The sequence below is a fragment of the Schistocerca americana genome, chromosome 7, assembly GCF_021461395.2.
Source record: "Schistocerca americana isolate TAMUIC-IGC-003095 chromosome 7, iqSchAmer2.1, whole genome shotgun sequence".
Taxonomy (NCBI): domain Eukaryota; kingdom Metazoa; phylum Arthropoda; class Insecta; order Orthoptera; family Acrididae; genus Schistocerca; species Schistocerca americana.
Window position 1 is genome coordinate 624,910,511 of NC_060125.1, and position 18,371 is coordinate 624,928,881.

Sequence of the window (18,371 nt, forward strand, 5' to 3'; positions counted from 1 at the left end):
ATGACAGGACGGTACAGTGAACAGTAGAACTTGTATACGATGAAGAAACATTCAGTCTTGGTTGCAGGGATGCCTGTGTTATTTATTTACCAATGACGTGTTTAGCCTGATTCAGGCATCTTTAGATTGGCTGAATATTATTTGGCTTTAGGTACATGAAATACCGAGCACACAGAACGTCCCAGCAAATAACTGCCCTCGTCAAATGTCTGGAAACATTGCACGCTGTCCTTGTTGAGATATGCGACGTAATCTAATGAATGCAGAACATGATTGGTCTTTTGTACGTCTGCTCCTGTTCTGCATTCATTAGATTACGTCGCATATCTCAACAAGGGCAGCGTGCAATGTTTCCAGACATTTGATGAGGGGAATTATTTGCTGGGACGTTCTGTGTGCTCGGTATTTCATGTACCTAATGCCAAATAATATTCAGCCAGTCGGAAGATACCTGAATCAGGCAAAACCGTCACTGGTAAATAAGTAACAGATGCATCCCTGCAACCAAGACTGACTTGTTTGTTCACCGTAAACGAGTATTACTGGTTGCTGTACCATCCCTGCCATGTACTGGAAAATGTTGCTGTCCTTCAAGTTGTTAAAGTCGTCTGTAAGATAATTTTCATCAACGTCACTTCCAGGAATACTTTGCACCAGTGGAAGCACAGCTGGAGGCGACAGGTTCCATCTGTGTACTGCTGATGGAAGCAGTCCAGTCCTCCAGCTACCTATTCATTGTGCCACGCGGGGTAGCCGCGCGGTGTCGGGCACCTTATCACAGTCCCCGCGGCTCCCCCGTCAGAGGTTCGAGTCCTCCCTCGGGCATGAATGTGTGTGTTGTCTTTAGCGTAAGTTAGTTTAAGTTAGCTTAAGTAGTGCGTAAGCTTAGGGACTGATGATGTCAGCAGTTTGGCCCCATAAGACCTTAGCAAAAATTTCCAAAAATTTTTAATCATCATCATCGTCATAATTGTAGAGTTCCAGTTTCCCAGGTACTGTTAATGAGCCTCTTCCACTGCCTTTTGTTCATGTCTGATCTGTCACGAAGAATGTCATTCACTGTCTTTCCTCTAGCGGCGAGGTCATCCTTAATCGTGTGCATCTAATGGGTTTTGGGTCTTCCTTCTACCACTCTTTCAAAATTTATTCGGGCTCTTCCTGCACGCTGCAACCTAGCTGTCTAATGCCAACTACAAGGTGACAATTATTGATCTGTATGAAATAAAATCGTGTTATAACTCCTGCGTTAGGATGTTCAACGTGCACTGTTGTGCACGGAACACGATGGGAATTAATATGCGCATGTATGATTTGTTTCAGCGCCGAAACCTACTCTCATTTGGATGGTTCGTCAGTAAGCAAAATTGGCACATTTGGGGGACTGAGAATCCGCATTTCACGATCGAGAAGTCTCTTAACCCTCAACGGGTGACTGTGTGGTGTGCAGTGTACAGTCACGGATTAATCGGTGGGATATTCCTTGATGGCGTGGTGACTACTGAACGGTGCAGGATGGTTTTGGAGGATGACTGCATCCCCATTATCCAAAGTGACCCTGATTTCGACAAGATGTGGTCCTTGCAAGACCGAGCTCGACCCCATCGAAGCAGGAGAGTGTTTGATGTCCTGGAGGAGCACTTTGTGGACCGCATTCTGGCTCTGGTGTACGCAGAGGCCGCTGGCATGGGCCTCGATGGCCGCCATATTCCCTGGATCTAAACACATGGCGACTAGTTTTCGTGGGGCTATATCAAAGACAGTGTCTACAGCAGTAACCCCAAAACCACTGCTGATCTGAAAACGGCCATTCAGGTGGTCATCGACAGCATCGATGTTGCGACACTTTAGCAGGTCATGCAGAATTTTGCTATTCGCCTGCACCACACTATCGCCAATGAAATGAAATGATTGTATCGCATTGTTGGCCAGGAGGCCTCATGCGGGGAAGTTCGGCTGCCGTATTGCAAGTCTTTTTTAGTTGACGCCACTTTGGCGACTTGCGAGTCAGTGATGATAAAATGATGATGAAGAACACACAACACCCAGTCATCACGAGGCAGAGAAAATCCCTGGCTCCGCCGGGAATCGAACCCGGGACCCCGTGCGCCGGGAGCGAGAACGCTACCGCAAGACCACGGTGTATCAAACATGTCGTAACCTATATCCGAATGTCTGTAGTGACGTTTACATGTCGAATGAAGTGTGTGCGTGCAGCAGTTTGTAACTAATCTACGTTTTTTTTTCATACAGTTCAGTAATTGTCACCCTGTATTTTAAATGAGAGTGTAGTAGGAGGTGAGACGGTAAGCTCGGGGAGAAGCCCTCCTTTTTCTGACGCCGCGGCGCGGCCGGCGGTGTGCGCAGGGCGACTTCCACATGGAGTTCTGCGACAACCTGAAGCAGCTGATGCAGGCGTACTTCCGCGACTTCTCGGTGGAGCGCCTGGAGCGGCCGTGGCGCGCCTTCTCTGGCGGCTGGTCGCGCGCCTCGCTGTCGCGCCACCTGGGCATCGCGTCCACGTTCGCGTCCGGCGCCGCCCAGCACTGCTACGTGCTGGTCAGGGTGGCCCGGCACCGCCGGCGCGCCGCCCTCGCCCAGGGGGCGCCGCTCACGCTGCTGGACGCCGTGCGCCACGAGGCCGACAAGGTGAGCCAGCGCGTATAGCGAGGGCACCGCCGCGGCAGGGGCAGGGCAGGGGAGGGCTGTCAGTGGCACAATCCGCCGCTCCTCAGCCGAGTGACACGACGCACACGACAAAGAATAAAACTGCCAGGTGGGACCTGCTGCGGGAAAGGTCAGAGAGGATGGAAAAGAAGGGGAGAGCAAGGGGCAGCAGGGGAAGCGGCAGGATGAAGAGACTAGGGGCATCAGCAGGTACACGGAGAGGCAGGAGACACGTGGGGTGGGTGATGAAGAGGGAAGACAGGACAGGAAGGAGTGCAGAGACACTGAAAGGAGGCACAAAAGAGGGAGGGGGAGTGGGAGGCGGAAGCCACTGAGGAGGAGGGAGGGGGAGGAGAGGGAGCCCTGAGGAGGAGGCAGGAATATGGGGTTAGAGTTGGTAGGAAGGGTAGATGTCAGGGCGAAGCTCATCATCCGAGAGGGGTAGACGGTGGAAGTTGCGTTGGGAAAGGAGATGGAGGGTGTGGAGATGGAGAGAGGGTGGGACACAACGGTAAAGCGGCGGCAACTGGTTGGGGGTGGAGAGGAGGGAAGACAACAGGGGGTGAGGGGGATCGAGGTGGCGGACAATATACAGGGTGAGTCACCTAACATTACCGCTGGATATATTTCGTAAACCACATCAAATACTGGCGAATCGATTCCACAGACCGAACGTGGGGAGAGGGGCTAGTGTAATTGGTTAATACAAACCACAAAAAAATGCACGGAAGTATGTTTTTTAACACAAACCTAGGTTTTTTTAAATGTAACCCCGTTAGTTTTGTTAGCACATCTGAACATATAAACAAATACGTAATCAGTGCCGTTTGTTGCATTGTAAAATGTTAATTACATCCGGAGATATTGTAACCTAAAGTTGACGCTTGAGTACCACTCCTCTGCTGTTTGATCGTGTGAATCGGGGTCCAAAGGGAACGGTTATGGACCTTAGGTACAGAAGAGACTGGAACAGCACATTACGTCTACATGCTAACACCTTTTTATTGGTCTTTTTCACTGACGCACATATACATTACCATGAGGGGTGAGGTACGCGTACACACGTGGTTTCCGTTTTCAATTACGGAGTGGAATAGAGTGTGTCCCGACATGTCAGGCCAATAGATGTTCAATGTGGTGGCCATCATTTGATGCACACAATTGCAATCTCTGGCGTAATTAATGTCGTACACGCCGCAGTACATCTGGTGTAATGTCGCCGCAGGCTGCCACAATACGTTGTTTCATATCCTCTGGGGTTGTAGGCACATCACGGCACACATTTTCCTTTAACGTACCCCACAGAAAGAAGTCCAGAGGTGTAAGATCAAGAGAACGGGGTGGCCAATTTATGCGTCCTCCACGTCCTATGAAACGCCCGTCGAACATCCTGTCAAGGGTCAGCCTAGTGTTAATTGCGGAATGTGCAGGTGCACCATCATGCTGATACCACATACGTCGACGCGTTTCCAGTGGGACATTTTCGAGCAACGTTGGCAGATCATTCTGTAGAAACGCGATGTATGTTGCAGCTGTTTGGGCCCCTGCAATGAAGTGAGGACCAATGAGGTGGTCGCCAATGATTCCGCACCATACATTTACAGTCCACGGTCGCTGTCGCTCTACCTGTCTGAGCCAGCGAGGATTGTCCACGGACCAGTAATGCATGTTCCGTAGATTCACTGCCCCGTTGTTTGTGAAACCCGCTTCATCGATAAACAGGTAGAACTGCAACGCATTCTCTGTTAATGCCCAGTGGCAGCATTGCACTCGATGATTAAAGTCATCACCATGTAATTGCTGATGTAGCGACACATGAAACGGGTGAAAGCGGTGACGATGCAGTATGCGCATGACACTACTTTGACTCAGTCCACCGGCTCTCGCAATGTCCCGTGTACTCATGTGTGGGTTCATGGCAACAGCAGCTAACACACCAACTGCACCCGCTTCTCCTGTGACGGGCCTGTTACGGACCCGTTTGCGTGCTACGACCATACCTGTTGCATACAGTTGTCGGTAGATGTTTTGCAATGTGCGGCACGTTGGATGCTCTCTGTGCGGGTACCGTTCTGCATACACCCTGCAGGCTTCAGCTGCATTTCGTCGACACTCGCCATAGATGAGTATCATCTCCGCCTTTTCAGAGTTCGAATACACCATGGTCACAGTTCCTACAACACTACACTATCATAGACGTCTGGTAACACGGTGTACTACAATTGGTCTGCGTGCGGAGACGAATGCAGAATAACAATAGCAGCAAGCACTACATGCGGACACTGCGACAGCTAGACCAAACCACAACAGTGCACTACAGCCACACTCGTAAACACGGTCGTCATCATATACATGCTGCTCGCCGACCGTGGACGGTGTTGGTTACAACACGCAACTGAACGTCGGAGGTTTCATGCTTCAACTTCAGGTCACAACATCTCCGGATGTAATTAACATTTTACAATGCAACAAACGGCACTGATTACGTATTTGTTTATATGTTCAGATGTGCTAGGAAAACTAACGTGGATCCATTTAAAAAAAACGTAGGTTTGTGTTAAAAACCATACATCCGTGCATTTTTGTATGGTTTGTATTAATCAATTACACTAGCCCCTCTCCTCACGTTCGGACTGTGGAAACGGTTCGTCAGTATTTGATGTGGTTTACGAAATATATCCAGCGGTAACGTTAGGTGACTCACCCTGTATAGTGTGCGGATGTTGTGGCGAAATAAATAAAAAACATTTTAATTTTTTGGTTTTCTTTTTTTTTTTTTTTTTTTTTTTTTGAATGAGGAAAAATTATGGATATGGAACTGTAACTTTAGAATTTTTGAAAGGCTTCTTTTACGGATTGTATTGACCGGCTTGAATGCGGACAAATACAGTGCTGTGTGAAATATGCCTGTAATATAATTTACCATTCCGATTAATTACATTTTGAATTCTACATCATTGTTGATTTAATCAGAGTTCTCACCTTAGACGTAGAATTAGTCCTTCTGCCACAATATTAATTCATTAGTCGCCATCGATGTTCTTCTCTTTGTTGACTGTGTGTACCATCATGAGTCGGCATCGGTTCCCTTCACGAAGACGGTGGAAACCAAGGAATACAATGCTACGTCGCTTTAAATAATTTTCGTAACACTTCGATACTTTTCACTATTTTTTTATTCACAAGACAATAAGACTTCCTCTGCTCGTCGCACAAACCATAATTACTAACAAGATGGCTGCCTTTCCGCACACACCAAAAATTAGGTCCATGCTCCACAAGGCAACAATCGAAAGTGTCTCTTAGCTCCTTCTTGGAGTATGAAACAAAAGAGAATCCAATGTGAACATTACAAATATTATAATCTACATGCCTCTCAATTTAATCTTTGGCGCAGCCTTTCAGGTATTGTATGTCTCTGCGTCGGAGTGTGTCATTACAATGTGTTCAAGGAAAAGGAGAAGGTGGGGGAAGGAGATCAGGTCGTAGAGGATGCGCGTGGGGGACTGAAGGCGGATGCGGAAGGCGAGGCGGAGCGCATGGCGTTCAAAGATTTGGAGGGCTTTTTAGAACCGGGGAGGGGCGGAAATCGAAGCTACGCTGGCATAACAGAGGATGGGGCGGATCAAGGATTTTTAGGTGTGAAGGATGGTGGAAGGATGCAGACCTCACATCCGGCTGGACAGGAGTTTCAGAAGGCGGAGTCGCTTGTGAGCTTTGTTTTGGATGGTAAGGAGATGGGGAGTCCAGGTGAGGTGGCGGTCGAGTGTGAGGCCAAGGTATTTGAGGGTAGGAGTGAGGTGGATAGGACGGCCATAAATGGCGAGGTAGAAATCATGGATACTGAAGGAGCGGGTGGTGCGGCCTATGATGATCGCCTGGATCTTGGAGGGATGGATACGGAGGAACCACTGGTTGCACCAAGCGGTGAATTGGTCAAGGTAGGTTTGGAGGGTACGTTGCCAACAGAGACGCACTAGAGAGCCTATATATGGAGAGAGTGGCCAGTCTGCCCGTAGCCGCCATGTTCCTACCAGATCGCGCGCGGGACGTGCAATTAGGTAGCGACGCAAGCACTAAGCTAGCCACTTCACGAGCAAATTAAGGCATGTGTTTGACACACGAGACCAAAGCAGATCTTCTAGCTTAATACTCGGTACGTGATTAAAACAAATGCCATTCGTCTATGTTTATATAGGCCTAATAAATATGTGAGCAAATGGAAGTATCGAGAACAGTGTGTATGACAGGCGAATTTCAACAGCTGTATTTTATGATGCTATATAAACACTGACAACTGATTAATGAGAAAAAGAAGTTTCATTTAATGTATCCCAGAGTACACGATGCTACTTCAGATTTTTCCGTGCGGATATTCATCGCTGAAATTGGTAAACTCTTGTCTCTTTCCGTCCCCACATAATGCATTTTAAGTGTGTGTCGATCTTATAACATTTTCTTATACTGGCAAAACGTGTCATTCTGTACACACTTTTAGGAACTCTTATACCACAAAAAATCGGAAAAAAATATCAGTACTTAGGTACTCCACTGAAACAGCAGAAAGTAATTCAAAATACGTAACTGAATACCCACACGATAATTATAATTTACAGGAATGTGAGTAGCCAAGACTAGAGAGCCAAGTGCGAGTCGCCAGGAGGAAGTACGTAGACTTGGGGTTCCGTATACATGCTAAAACACGTCGTGTAGCATGAATTGTCACTCTAGAACCTTTAGAAGTCTAGAAAATAAAGCCAGATTGCAAGGTTAGGACTCTACCGCTGTGCTACAACGTCATGTTGGTAGTGCTGCGGTGATCATATACCTTTACTGTCGTGGAGGGGATGTATCAGTTAAAAGGTTGTTCTGTAATTTTTTAATTTCGTTTTGTAGGCATTATAATCATATAGAAACAAAATTGGTTGTTCGATACACAAAGAAACCAAACGAGCTTTCTAACAGTTTCACTCATTTCTTGGGAAAACGAGCATCTTCACTTCAGTTTTTACACCCAACAGCGGAGCAACCAGGCACTTCTCTCTTGACTGCCCTTGATCATTTTGTAATTCATATTATGAGTGACGCTCAGTAAATCACTTTAAATAAAAATTTTGCCTCTAAAATTGCTGTGAAGTTCTAAAAGTATCGTCATAGATACAATCAACAGAGTGACTGTAAGGTAATTTACGTAAATAGAACCGACAGAGAACATGCAAAAGTCCTTCAGTATTACCGTATTACAACCTGTACATAATTGTACAATGGAATTGGCGCTCGAAGCGTTGAAGAGAACCAATGGTACAGAATCAGACACAGTATTTACTTATACTCGCACCAAGCCGGTCATTGTGGCCGTGCGGTTCTAGGCGCCACAGTCTGGAACCGCGTGGCCGCTACGGTTCGAATCCTGCCTCGGGCATGGATGTGTGTGATGTCCTTAGCTTAGTTAGGTTTAAGTAGTTCTAAGTTCTAGGGGACTGATGACGACAGATGTTGAGTCCCATAGTGCTCAGAGCCATTTTGAACTCGTACCGAGTCAGCGTCAGTTTGGTAAAAACATGGCGTCCTCGGCTCTTAGCCAGTCAGCGACGCTATCACCATTGGGCACTCTCTCCCTCTATATAGGCTCTCTAAGACACGCGCGGGGTTCTGCTGGAGATCTTTGAAGTTATCGATGCTCAGTTTCCTCACAGCCTGTTCCCGATGCTCCATTCCAACGGCAAGAGCTTTACGCCAGAGACAAAGCAGGTTTACTGTTCGGGCTACGTAAGTTTTCCTCGAATCCTACTTCCAGACCGAAATAGCACAGCTCCATCACCTGCTGCAGCAAGCGATGCTAATACGACACATACAGACACGCTAGAATTATTTTAAGAAATTTTATTTAATCGATGGCTAGCGCCCGCCGTTCGCCGGGTGCCGGTCTTTCAATTTGACGCCACTTCGGCGACCTGCAGTCGATGAGGATCATAGGATGATGATGAGGACAGCGCAACACCCAGTCCCTGGGCGGAGAAAATTCCTCGAACCAGCCGGGAATCGAACCCGGGCCCTTAGGATTGACATTCTGTCGCGCTGACCACTCAGCTACCGCGGGCGTACATTAAAAAAAAAGATATGTAAACGAAGCAGACAGGTTTCCGATATCTTGTCTGAAACTTTCAGGTTGTAATAACACAATTTTCAAATAAACACTGAAAAGCACTTCTATGTTCGCTTCACAGTTACAAGTAAAACTGTAACTGTCACTGCAGACAACTAACATTTAGCTACCGATTACACAGGTCACTAAAATCTTTTCCTCTAATGAGATTATTTTCCTCAAAACGGCGATCTTTTTCGTCAGTTAATCTCGGTAGATCTCCACTACCTCCTCAAAATGTACACTACTGGCCATTAAAATTGCTACACCACAAAGATGACGTGGTAAAGACGCGAAATTTAACCGACAGGAAGAAGATGCTGTGATATGCAAATGATTAGCTTTTCAGAACATTAACACAAGGTTGGGGCCGGTGGCGACACCTACAACGTGCTGACATCAGGAAAGTTTCATACACAAACAGCAGTTGACCGGCGTTGCCTGGTGAAACGTTGTTGTGATGCCTCGTGTAAGGAGGAGAAATGCGTAACATCACGTTTCCGACTTTGATGAAGTTCGGATTGTAGCCTATCGCGATTGCGGTTTATAGTATAGCGACATTGCTGCTCGCGTTGGTCGAGATCCAATGAGTGTTGGCAGAATATGGAATCGGTGGGTTCAGGAGGGTTCAGGAGGGTAATACGGAACGCTGTGCTGGATCCCAACTGTCTCATATCACTAGCAGTCGAGATGACAGGCATCTTATCCGCATGGATGTAACGGGTCGTGCAGCCACGTCTCGATCCCTGAGTCAACAGATGGGGACGTTTTGAAAACAACAACCATCTGCACGAACAGTTCGACGTCGTTTCAAGTAGCATGGACTTTCAACTCCGAAACCATGGCTGCGGTTACCCTTGGCGCTGCATCACAGACAGGAGCGCCTGCGATGGTGTACTCAACGAAGAAACCTAGGTGCACGAATGGCAAAACGTCATTTTTTCGGATGAATCCAGGTTCTGTTTACAGCATCATGATGGTTGCATCCGTGTTTGGCGACTTCGCGGTGAACGCACATTGGAAGCGTGGATTCGTCATCGCCATACTGGCGTATCACCCGGCGTGATGGTACGGGGTGCCATTGGTTACACGTCTCGGTCACCTCTTATTCGCATTGACGGCACTTTGAACAGTGGACGTTACATTTCATATGTGTTATGACCCGTGGGTCTACCCTTCATTCGATCACTGCGAAACCCTACATTTCAGCAGGATAATGCACGACTGCATGTTGCAGGTCCTGTACGGGCCTTTCTTGATACAGAAAATGTTCGACTGCTGCCCTGGCTAGCACATTTTCCAGATCTCTCACGAGTTGAAAACGTCTCGTTAATGGTGGCCGACCAACAGGCTCGTCACAATGCGCCAGTCACTACTCTTGATCAACTGTGGTATAGTGTTGAAGCTGCATGAGCAGGTGTACACGCCATCCAAGTTCTGTTTGACTCATTGCGCAGGCGTATCAAGGCCGCTATTACGGCGAGAGGTGGTGGTTCTGAGTGCTGATTTCTCAGGATCTATGCACCCAAATTGCGTGAAAATGTAATCACATGTCAGTTCTAGTATATTTGTCCAATGAATACCCGTTTATCATCCGCATTTCTTCTTGGTGTAGCAGTTTTAATGGCCAGTAGTGTAATTTCTTAAATCATTATAACGCGTGTCAAATAAGCAGTTAATGTCACGATCAGCAAGGAAGGGATGTACCCAGAACATCTTGTTCTGTATTCCCTTTTTATTTCGAAATTGCACGCAAAGCTTGTCGCTCTTCTTCTGAGCGCAGACTGAAGGCACTCCTCTGGTGTCTCTGCTGGCGCCTCGTACTGACAGACCTGAGCGCTGTCAGCAGACCTGACGTGGCGTCTCAGGTTCTGTGCTGGCTAGACGTGTGCAAAGTGGCCCTGTTCATCTCACGTATTTCTTAGTTGCTCTAGAAAGTAATGAATAAGGCATGCGTCACCTACGAAATTAAACAAGATGCTGCTTATCACATGAAATGTGCACTACAAAACATATGAGAAAAATCTAAACTAATGCCGGTTGGTTATAATCAAGGTGAGGTTCTGAACAAAATGAGCAAAAAAATAGGCAAAATTCGGATTTTTTTTATCAAAAACATACAAACGATCTGTTTATCTGTTTGGCGATTATCATTTATCGCGCTTTGAACTTCATTTTACATTTTCAACACAGAAACAACATGATGTCCGTAATTATGGTTTGATCAAGGGCCTGCGACTGTGAAGTACGCAGTCTGCGTGCAGTGTAGTCGCTCAGGAGTTGTCTGAAGTAAAAAATGGGTAACATCAGTCGATACTACATTTAATTTATGGGAGCTTATACTTAAACGCAATGAAATAACCTTAAATTTAACGATATGGTGCTAACTCCAACTATGAGTTCCATTTTTGGGGGTTTCGTTCGCTCTTTATGGCTTCACAAAAAGTAGTTAATATTATCAAATTTCGTATATTATAGGTATAAGCTCCTAAGAAAAGTGTGAACATTTCAGGCGTTAAAGGTAGAAGCTATTAGGTTGAGGGGTTTATATTTTACGCTGCACGCAATTTTAAAATATCGTTTCTCGGAAAAAAAACCTGTTTAAAATTTAGGGAAAACTTTTGTATGTATTATTAGTTCAGTTTTCATATAAAAACTTCGTGTCATTGTATATTTTTCATGCCGCTGAACACCAATCTGAAGTTAGATTTTCAAAATTCAGATTGGCTAATCCAATATGGCGGACTAAAAATTATGTTTCGACCAATTTTGACGTTTAGTCTGCAATTATAGGACGGTACATCAGCCCTTCCTCTAACTCGATTTGTTCCCGGAGAGCACTCCGCCCGTTCTTCCCGACGAGAAAAACCCATCTGGCTGAACTGAACTGGATATGCTGCGTTTGGCAACCAGCACAGGTTGTTCGTCAGCTTTTTCGGCGAATATGTTGGCATGCTCACTGTAGTATAAATCATTCTGTGAAGGTGCGTCACGACACGACGAATTTTCTACCTGAGCCGGCAGTCTGCGACTGAGAGCGTCCCTCGGCGGCCATGACGCTGCTTCGAACAGTGGACTGTAGAAACTTTTGTAACGCATGGATAAAAAATACCTTTTCGTCTCAACATTCTAGACATATATACCTTTGAAAAAATGCAATAAAAGTCGCATTTTCGACCGTTTTGATTTAGAATCTGGCCTTAAACTGACGGAGTTCCGAGAGCTGCAGTACGGGCTATACACATCGCAGGACGCTGAAACATCGTAGGTGTGAAACTTCCTGGCAGATTAAAACTGTGTGCCCTACCGAGACTCGAACTCGGGAACTTTGCCATGTTTGTACCTGATGGCAGAAAATGGAACTATTACTTTTTCCGCGTACTTCACGAGCACTCCAATTAATAAAGATACCTGTGATGTTCCAGTGTCCTGTGATGTATACACCCCGCTGCTGTGCAGCACTCACAGCACTGTCAGTCTTATTATAACCACCTGGTATCTTGGCAAAGCTGATTTAAATATGTAGGGTCTGATTGTACTAAATATATATCTTTTCAGAACAATTATAAAAGCGAACTCGTACCGCCATTGCCAAAATGTTAGTGTTATACTAAAAAACAGATAGTGCTAGAGAAGGGTATAGATTTGCGTATGTGGTCCGAGTTGGAGGGGTATTGATCGTAAAATTTGCAGCTAAATTTTCGGAATGAGGCCCGAAGTTATCGACAGTCTGTACAAATTATTTGACTGTCCCTACAGCTCGTCTTCCTGTTGTGGCTAGATCTCACCATCTTATCTGCAGGTGTGGGTTGAAGTCCCGGCAAAATCAGTAGTTTCTGCATTACAGCTCAGGCGGTAAATTTCGTTAAGTCGCCCGCTCATTTGCTTGGAGAGGCACCTGGCTGCTCCTGGCGACGAAGAACCCCAGCGGGGAAGAAGTGGTATTGTGGCGACTGCTTCCTAAAGGGGAACCCCCTAGTTTGTTCGTCAAGCCATACGGTTGGCTAAACTATGGATATTCCAAGTGCCAACCAGTAAAAAGATGCCTTAAAAGAAACTGGTCTCCTCCCCGGACTCCTATTTCAGGCAGGTAACCGGTAATACTCTCCCAAAGACTTGGAACTGAAACAAAATTGTCTCCTGCTCTTTTTCCGGCTTCGTCTGTGGTCATTGAGGTGGGACCTCGGTAGGACAATAGAGTTTCTCTCTCCAAATTTAAATTATTGGTGTTAGCCAGTCCTGGCTGATCACAAATTGTGTTAAACATTTGATTTTTGTTGTTCCTGGGTTCGGCAGCATCCCACGGCATCAAAGATGACCTAAATCAGGGGTCTCGCTCCACTTGCTGATATTATCTGTTGGGCCGGTGTATTTCGGAGTTCTGCTTTTTACATTATGTTCGTAACGGTGTACTTCTGGGCCTCGCCGATAATGACATTTCTGCTCTTTCCGCACTCAGGTTGTTAAAAACAGACTCTGAGGGTGATCCCACACTACAGGAGACAGTATACATATTCTAACTTCTGGTTCTTCAAATCAAGGCCGGCTGACCTCCTTCGTTGCCGGCAAGCCCTTCTGAGAATTATGTAATAAAATGGAACACCTACAGCCGTCCCTTACGATGCTATTTCTTCTTCTTCTTCTTCTTCTTCTTGTTTCGAATGGGCCTACTTTGGACTGAACGGGTCTACTTTGGACCACGCTTGTTCAGCTGTTGGGCTTTGATCTATGCCCAGTACTGTCGCATCCCCTGGCGATGTAACTCCTTCCTTTTTTCAATCCAGGGGGTATCTTTCCTTCGGGGACTTTCCTGAAATTCTCGGACTTCAGGTATGTCTTGTAGACTATCTGTTCTGGAGATCAGTTACTCCCAGTTCTTCAATGTCCTTTTCAGTTTTTGTCAGCCACGTTGTACGAACTTTCGATGTTATTTATTATGTGGCTGCCAGTTTCGGTGCTTCAGTGCTCCATCTTCAGGCCTTAACTGACGCCGAGAGGGTTAACTCCACACGTATACACGATTCATCAGTAGCCAGCATCTATTCGAAGACTGTGTCTCCAAGCATCAGCTATCAGCTCAGTTGGTAGATGATGGCTGGAGACATCCATAAAAAATGAACACCTTTATCTTTCTATGCTAGCTCTGAATTAGTTTTTGCAGGCGCCATCCTTTGCTATGTGGGTGAATGTTAGCAAAACATTTTAGCATCTGGTAGAGGAAGTTGGCGACTTAAGTTATGTGAAAAATCCTTCAGCAACGAAAAAGGCTTTACTTAAATGTTTGCCACACTAGTTTGCTTATCATATCCGTCACACTGACTAACCTATTTCACGATTGTACGAAACAAGCTGCCCTTCTTTGAACTTTTCCCATGTCCTCCGTCAAGCCTATCTGGTAGGGTTTCCATACTCTGTAACAGTTCTCCAGAAGAGGATGGACATCTGTAGACTAGGCAGTTTCTTTAGAAAATTTGTCGAATCGTGTAAGTATTCTGACAATAAAATGGAGTCTTTGGTTGTCCTTCTCCACAACGTTTTCTATGTGATCATTCCAATCCCATGAGCCATACAAACCTGTGACCACTCGTGCTGCCCTCCTCTGTATACATCCGTTATCCCCCGTAAGTTTTTATTTGGAGCGGGTCTCACATACTTGATGAATATTCTAGCATGGATCACACAAGTGATTTTTAAGTTATCTGCTTTGTAGACTCATTGCATTTGCCAAGTGTTCTGCCAACAAACCGAAGTCTGCGGCTTGCTTTACCCACGACAAGAGGCTGTGTGATCATTCCATTTCACGTCCCTACAAAATGTTACATCCAGGTACTTATACGAGCTGACCGATTCTAGTTGTGTTTCATTGATACTGTAGCCGTAGGGATAATAGGTTTCTTTCGTACTGTCAAGAGCACGATTTCACATTTGCCAACATTTAAAACACGTTTCCAAACTTGGCACCACTTTGAAATCTAATCGAGAACTGAATGAATTTTTGTGCAGCTTTTTTCAGGCAATACGCCATTGTAGGTAACTACACCATCTGCGAAAAATCTGAAGTTAGTATTAATGTTAGTTGCAAGCCCATTAACGTACAACACGAACTGCAAAGGTGCCATTACGCTTTTCGTGAGCACTCCTATATCTGTCAATGACTCTGGTTGCAAAATAACATGCTGCATCTCCTCTCTACCAAGAAATCCTCAGTTTAGTCACAAATTGCGTGTGTTACTTCCATACGATCTTACTTTTGATAATAAGCCTAGATGTGGTGCAGAGTCAAATGTTTTTCGGAAATCTAGAAATGATGTATCTACCTGACCGATTTAATCCGTGGCTTTCAAGATGTTGAGTGAGAAAAGGACGAGCTGGGTTTCGCACGATCGATGTTTTCGGAATATATGCTGGCTGATGAAATAATTTTGAACAGAGTTCAGTTTGTACTGCAGACCTGGCTATATAGTTAATGCTGTGGAATCAACTGGGCCTATAAGCACAAGCCTAATACTGTATACCTACAGAGTTGCCCAATAATCCAACGAGCGACGGGGATGGAATCGCGGGGCTTTGGATTCGTAGGCTGGCAGTTACACACTGAGCCAGTGAGACACACAATGTGCCTGTAAGATTTTAATTTTATAGTAGTAACACGTAAATTCTTTGTCTGAAATAAGTCCTGCATCTGGAGGTCGGCCAGGTGCTAGCGTCGAAGAAATTAATCAACTGATTGATTCCAGAAGTTTTCCGTTTTTATATATCTTCTTCTTCTTCTTCTTCTTCTTGCGTCACGGCCTCTGTCGGACCACAGGTAGCCTCTTCGTGGACTGCATTTTCCTCTTCTTCTCCCAGAACCTCTTCATTCTTTCTCTTCTTCTCTCCTCCTCTTCTTCTGAGATCTTCAGTGTCCTTTTCTCCTGTCTGTTCCTGTCTTTTCCTGTATTCTTCTTTGTCGTCTATCTCCGGCATATTGGGCGGTGTATATTTGTTCCTCCAATTTTCCTTTCCTTTGACCTCGATCCCCAATTCCAACTATTCCTTCCGAAATTCAACAACCCACGTGGTTCCTGTCTTTCCTCTTGTCCTCCCTGTTGTTTCCCACACTCTCCTCATCATTCTGTCCATACTCATCCTAACTACATGTCCAGCAAACCTTGCCCTTTTGAGTCTGATTTCCCCAGATATTGTTCTCATGTTCCGGTACAATTCTTCACTAGGTCTTCGCATCCACCTCTCTCCACCTCTTTTGGGACCCAGTATTTTTCTCAGTATTTTTGTCTCTTCTTTCTCTAGTTGTTTTAACCCATTTCTTCCTAGTGTCATCGTCTCAACAGCATATAATACTGCATTCCTCACCGTTGCCTTGTAGTGGCTTATCTTTGTCTCTGTGGATATATCCTTTTTATTGTATATCTCTCTCGTCATACAGAAGGCTGACCTCATCTTCAGTGCCTCTGTTATTCCCTCCTTGGCCCTATTCCTTCCTGTTATAAATTCTCCCAGGTATTTAAATTTGTCCACCATTTCCACAGTGCCTTCCGGTGTTTCCCAGTCTGCAGTGGTATTTAATGTCTTTGTCTTGTTACAGGCGACTCTCAGTCACAACTTTCTGGCTACTTTACTTAAGTTGTCGAGTTGTGTCTTTGCTTCTTCCTCCGCCTCACTTACTATTGCTATGTCGTCTGCAAAGGCTAGGCAGTCCACTTGAGCCCTCTTTCCCTTTTTGTCCCCCACATGGGTCTTTGGTATTCCCATTTCCTCGTTTATTGCTCTCCACTGCCTGATCACTTCGTCCAGTGCTATATTGAGCATCAATATAGCACAATCCATCTCCCTGTTTAAGACCAGTCTTGATCTCAGATTCTTCTGACAGTGCTCCCCTGACTCTCATCCCTGCTTTTGTGTCTGTCAGAATTTCTTTTATGAGTTCTTGTGTAGTTCCATAAGTCCTCTGTTCTTTAGGATCCTAATAAGAGTCTGTCTGTCGATGGAGTTATATGCCTTTGTGAAGTCCACGAAGGTTATTACTGTCTTTTTGTTTTTTAAGGCCCTATGTTCTGTCAGTTGCTTCAGGATAAATGTCTGTTCTATACACCGTCTTCCCTTCCTGAATCCCGCTTTTTATATATCAGCACACTCCTCACAATCGCGAAGTTCAAACTACTAGAAATATGTGACTACGAAGTCTTTCGCGACAGAGTCCTTGCATAAAAAGTTCTCGGTTTACCTGCCGCGTCAAATTTGGATAAAATCTCAAGCTTTCGGTGACTACCTCCATCATCTTCGTAAGGGGTAAAACTGACTGTCGTGGACCGGTGAGGCTTCCGCTTTTATAAGCAGCGGACGGCTTCTCATTGGCTGAATGACGTCACAGAGAAAACGGCACGTACAGAGGTGGCGGCCTGTATGTCCATAGATTTTGTTTGCGCACTTGAAATATGAAAAATAGTTGCTCTATAGAAAAGGGCATTGCGGTGGAGTTGCGGCTGCCCCCTCTCCCGCAGTTTTGTTTACACGGCGTGCTGCACGTCTGTTTGCAGGTGGTTCCGGGCGACACGGCCTCCGTGGTGAACTTCGTGCGGAGCTTCGGCAGCCATTACGTGGCCGCCTACGTCACGGGGAACTCCCTGTACCAGGTGAGCGCTTTGTTGTTGTTGTCACTGTCCTGTGGCGTGGGAACTACGGGCCTTCCCGTGGCTGGTTAGTCACCTGTCGGTAGGCGTGGGACTTCGAGAGATAAATATCGATATTCGATATAATCGAATATTATAGTACTAAACATCGATATCGATCATAACGGAATAAATAATATCGATATTTCAGCATAATGGTGCTAAAAATTTAGTTTTAAGATGTATATTTCAATTTAGGGTAGCACATGTTATTTAAAACTTTGAGGATGGTCTTTATGAATTACTAAATAATTAAGGAAAACCAAATTTAATTTTACTTTATTTTACGTAGAAAAATCTTTGGAAGAAAATATTTAAAAAATTGTTTCAGCATATGAAAAAATGGACAGCTGAGGTCGACCAGAACCGTGGTGATGAGCATGCGTAACCTTATGGTCCCTTGCACCATCCCCCGTAGACACGTAGGACAGTCCGTGTTGGTACAGCAACATATCGGACAACATCATTCGCTGTGTGGACATGGACACGTTGAAACCCAGTAGCTCCTGGTCCTGTGTCACTTCCGAATGCCCACAAATCTGGATATTGCACGATTCGACCAGCCGGCCAAATGGAGGCCCACAATGAAGTCTCTGATGAAACTGTCAGAACCGATTACGCAGCCTACCCGTGTCTTGAACAGTGAACACTGAACGTCTAACGCTCTTCACACATCTTATACACCCTAACACAGGGCTTCCCTGCCTTTTCAGCTGGCGGACCCCTTCTTCAGTCGAAAATCCATGGCGGACCTCTAGCCAGTCAAGAGCTCAGTAACTTCATAACTTCAAATTTCAGAGCGAAACCCATGGGAACTGAAAGCTTCTTAATGCAGGTGCCATGTTCCCAATGACCCCCCCCCCCTCCCACCCCACGTAGTTTCAATAGCCTTT

The 18,371-nt window shown here is 45.6% G+C and overlaps 1 protein-coding gene across 1 annotated transcript in view; it reads left to right on the plus strand.

Moving 5' to 3' along the window:
- Positions 1-18,371, plus strand: part of LOC124622465 (torso-like protein) — a 523,109-nt gene that overhangs the window by 439,206 nt on the left and 65,532 nt on the right. Inside the window, exons 4-5 of the mRNA XM_047148169.1 lie at positions 2,365-2,646; positions 17,347-17,442. Of these exons, the coding sequence (XP_047004125.1) occupies positions 2,365-2,646; positions 17,347-17,442 (378 nt within the window). The remainder of the gene's footprint in view (positions 1-2,364; positions 2,647-17,346; positions 17,443-18,371) is intronic.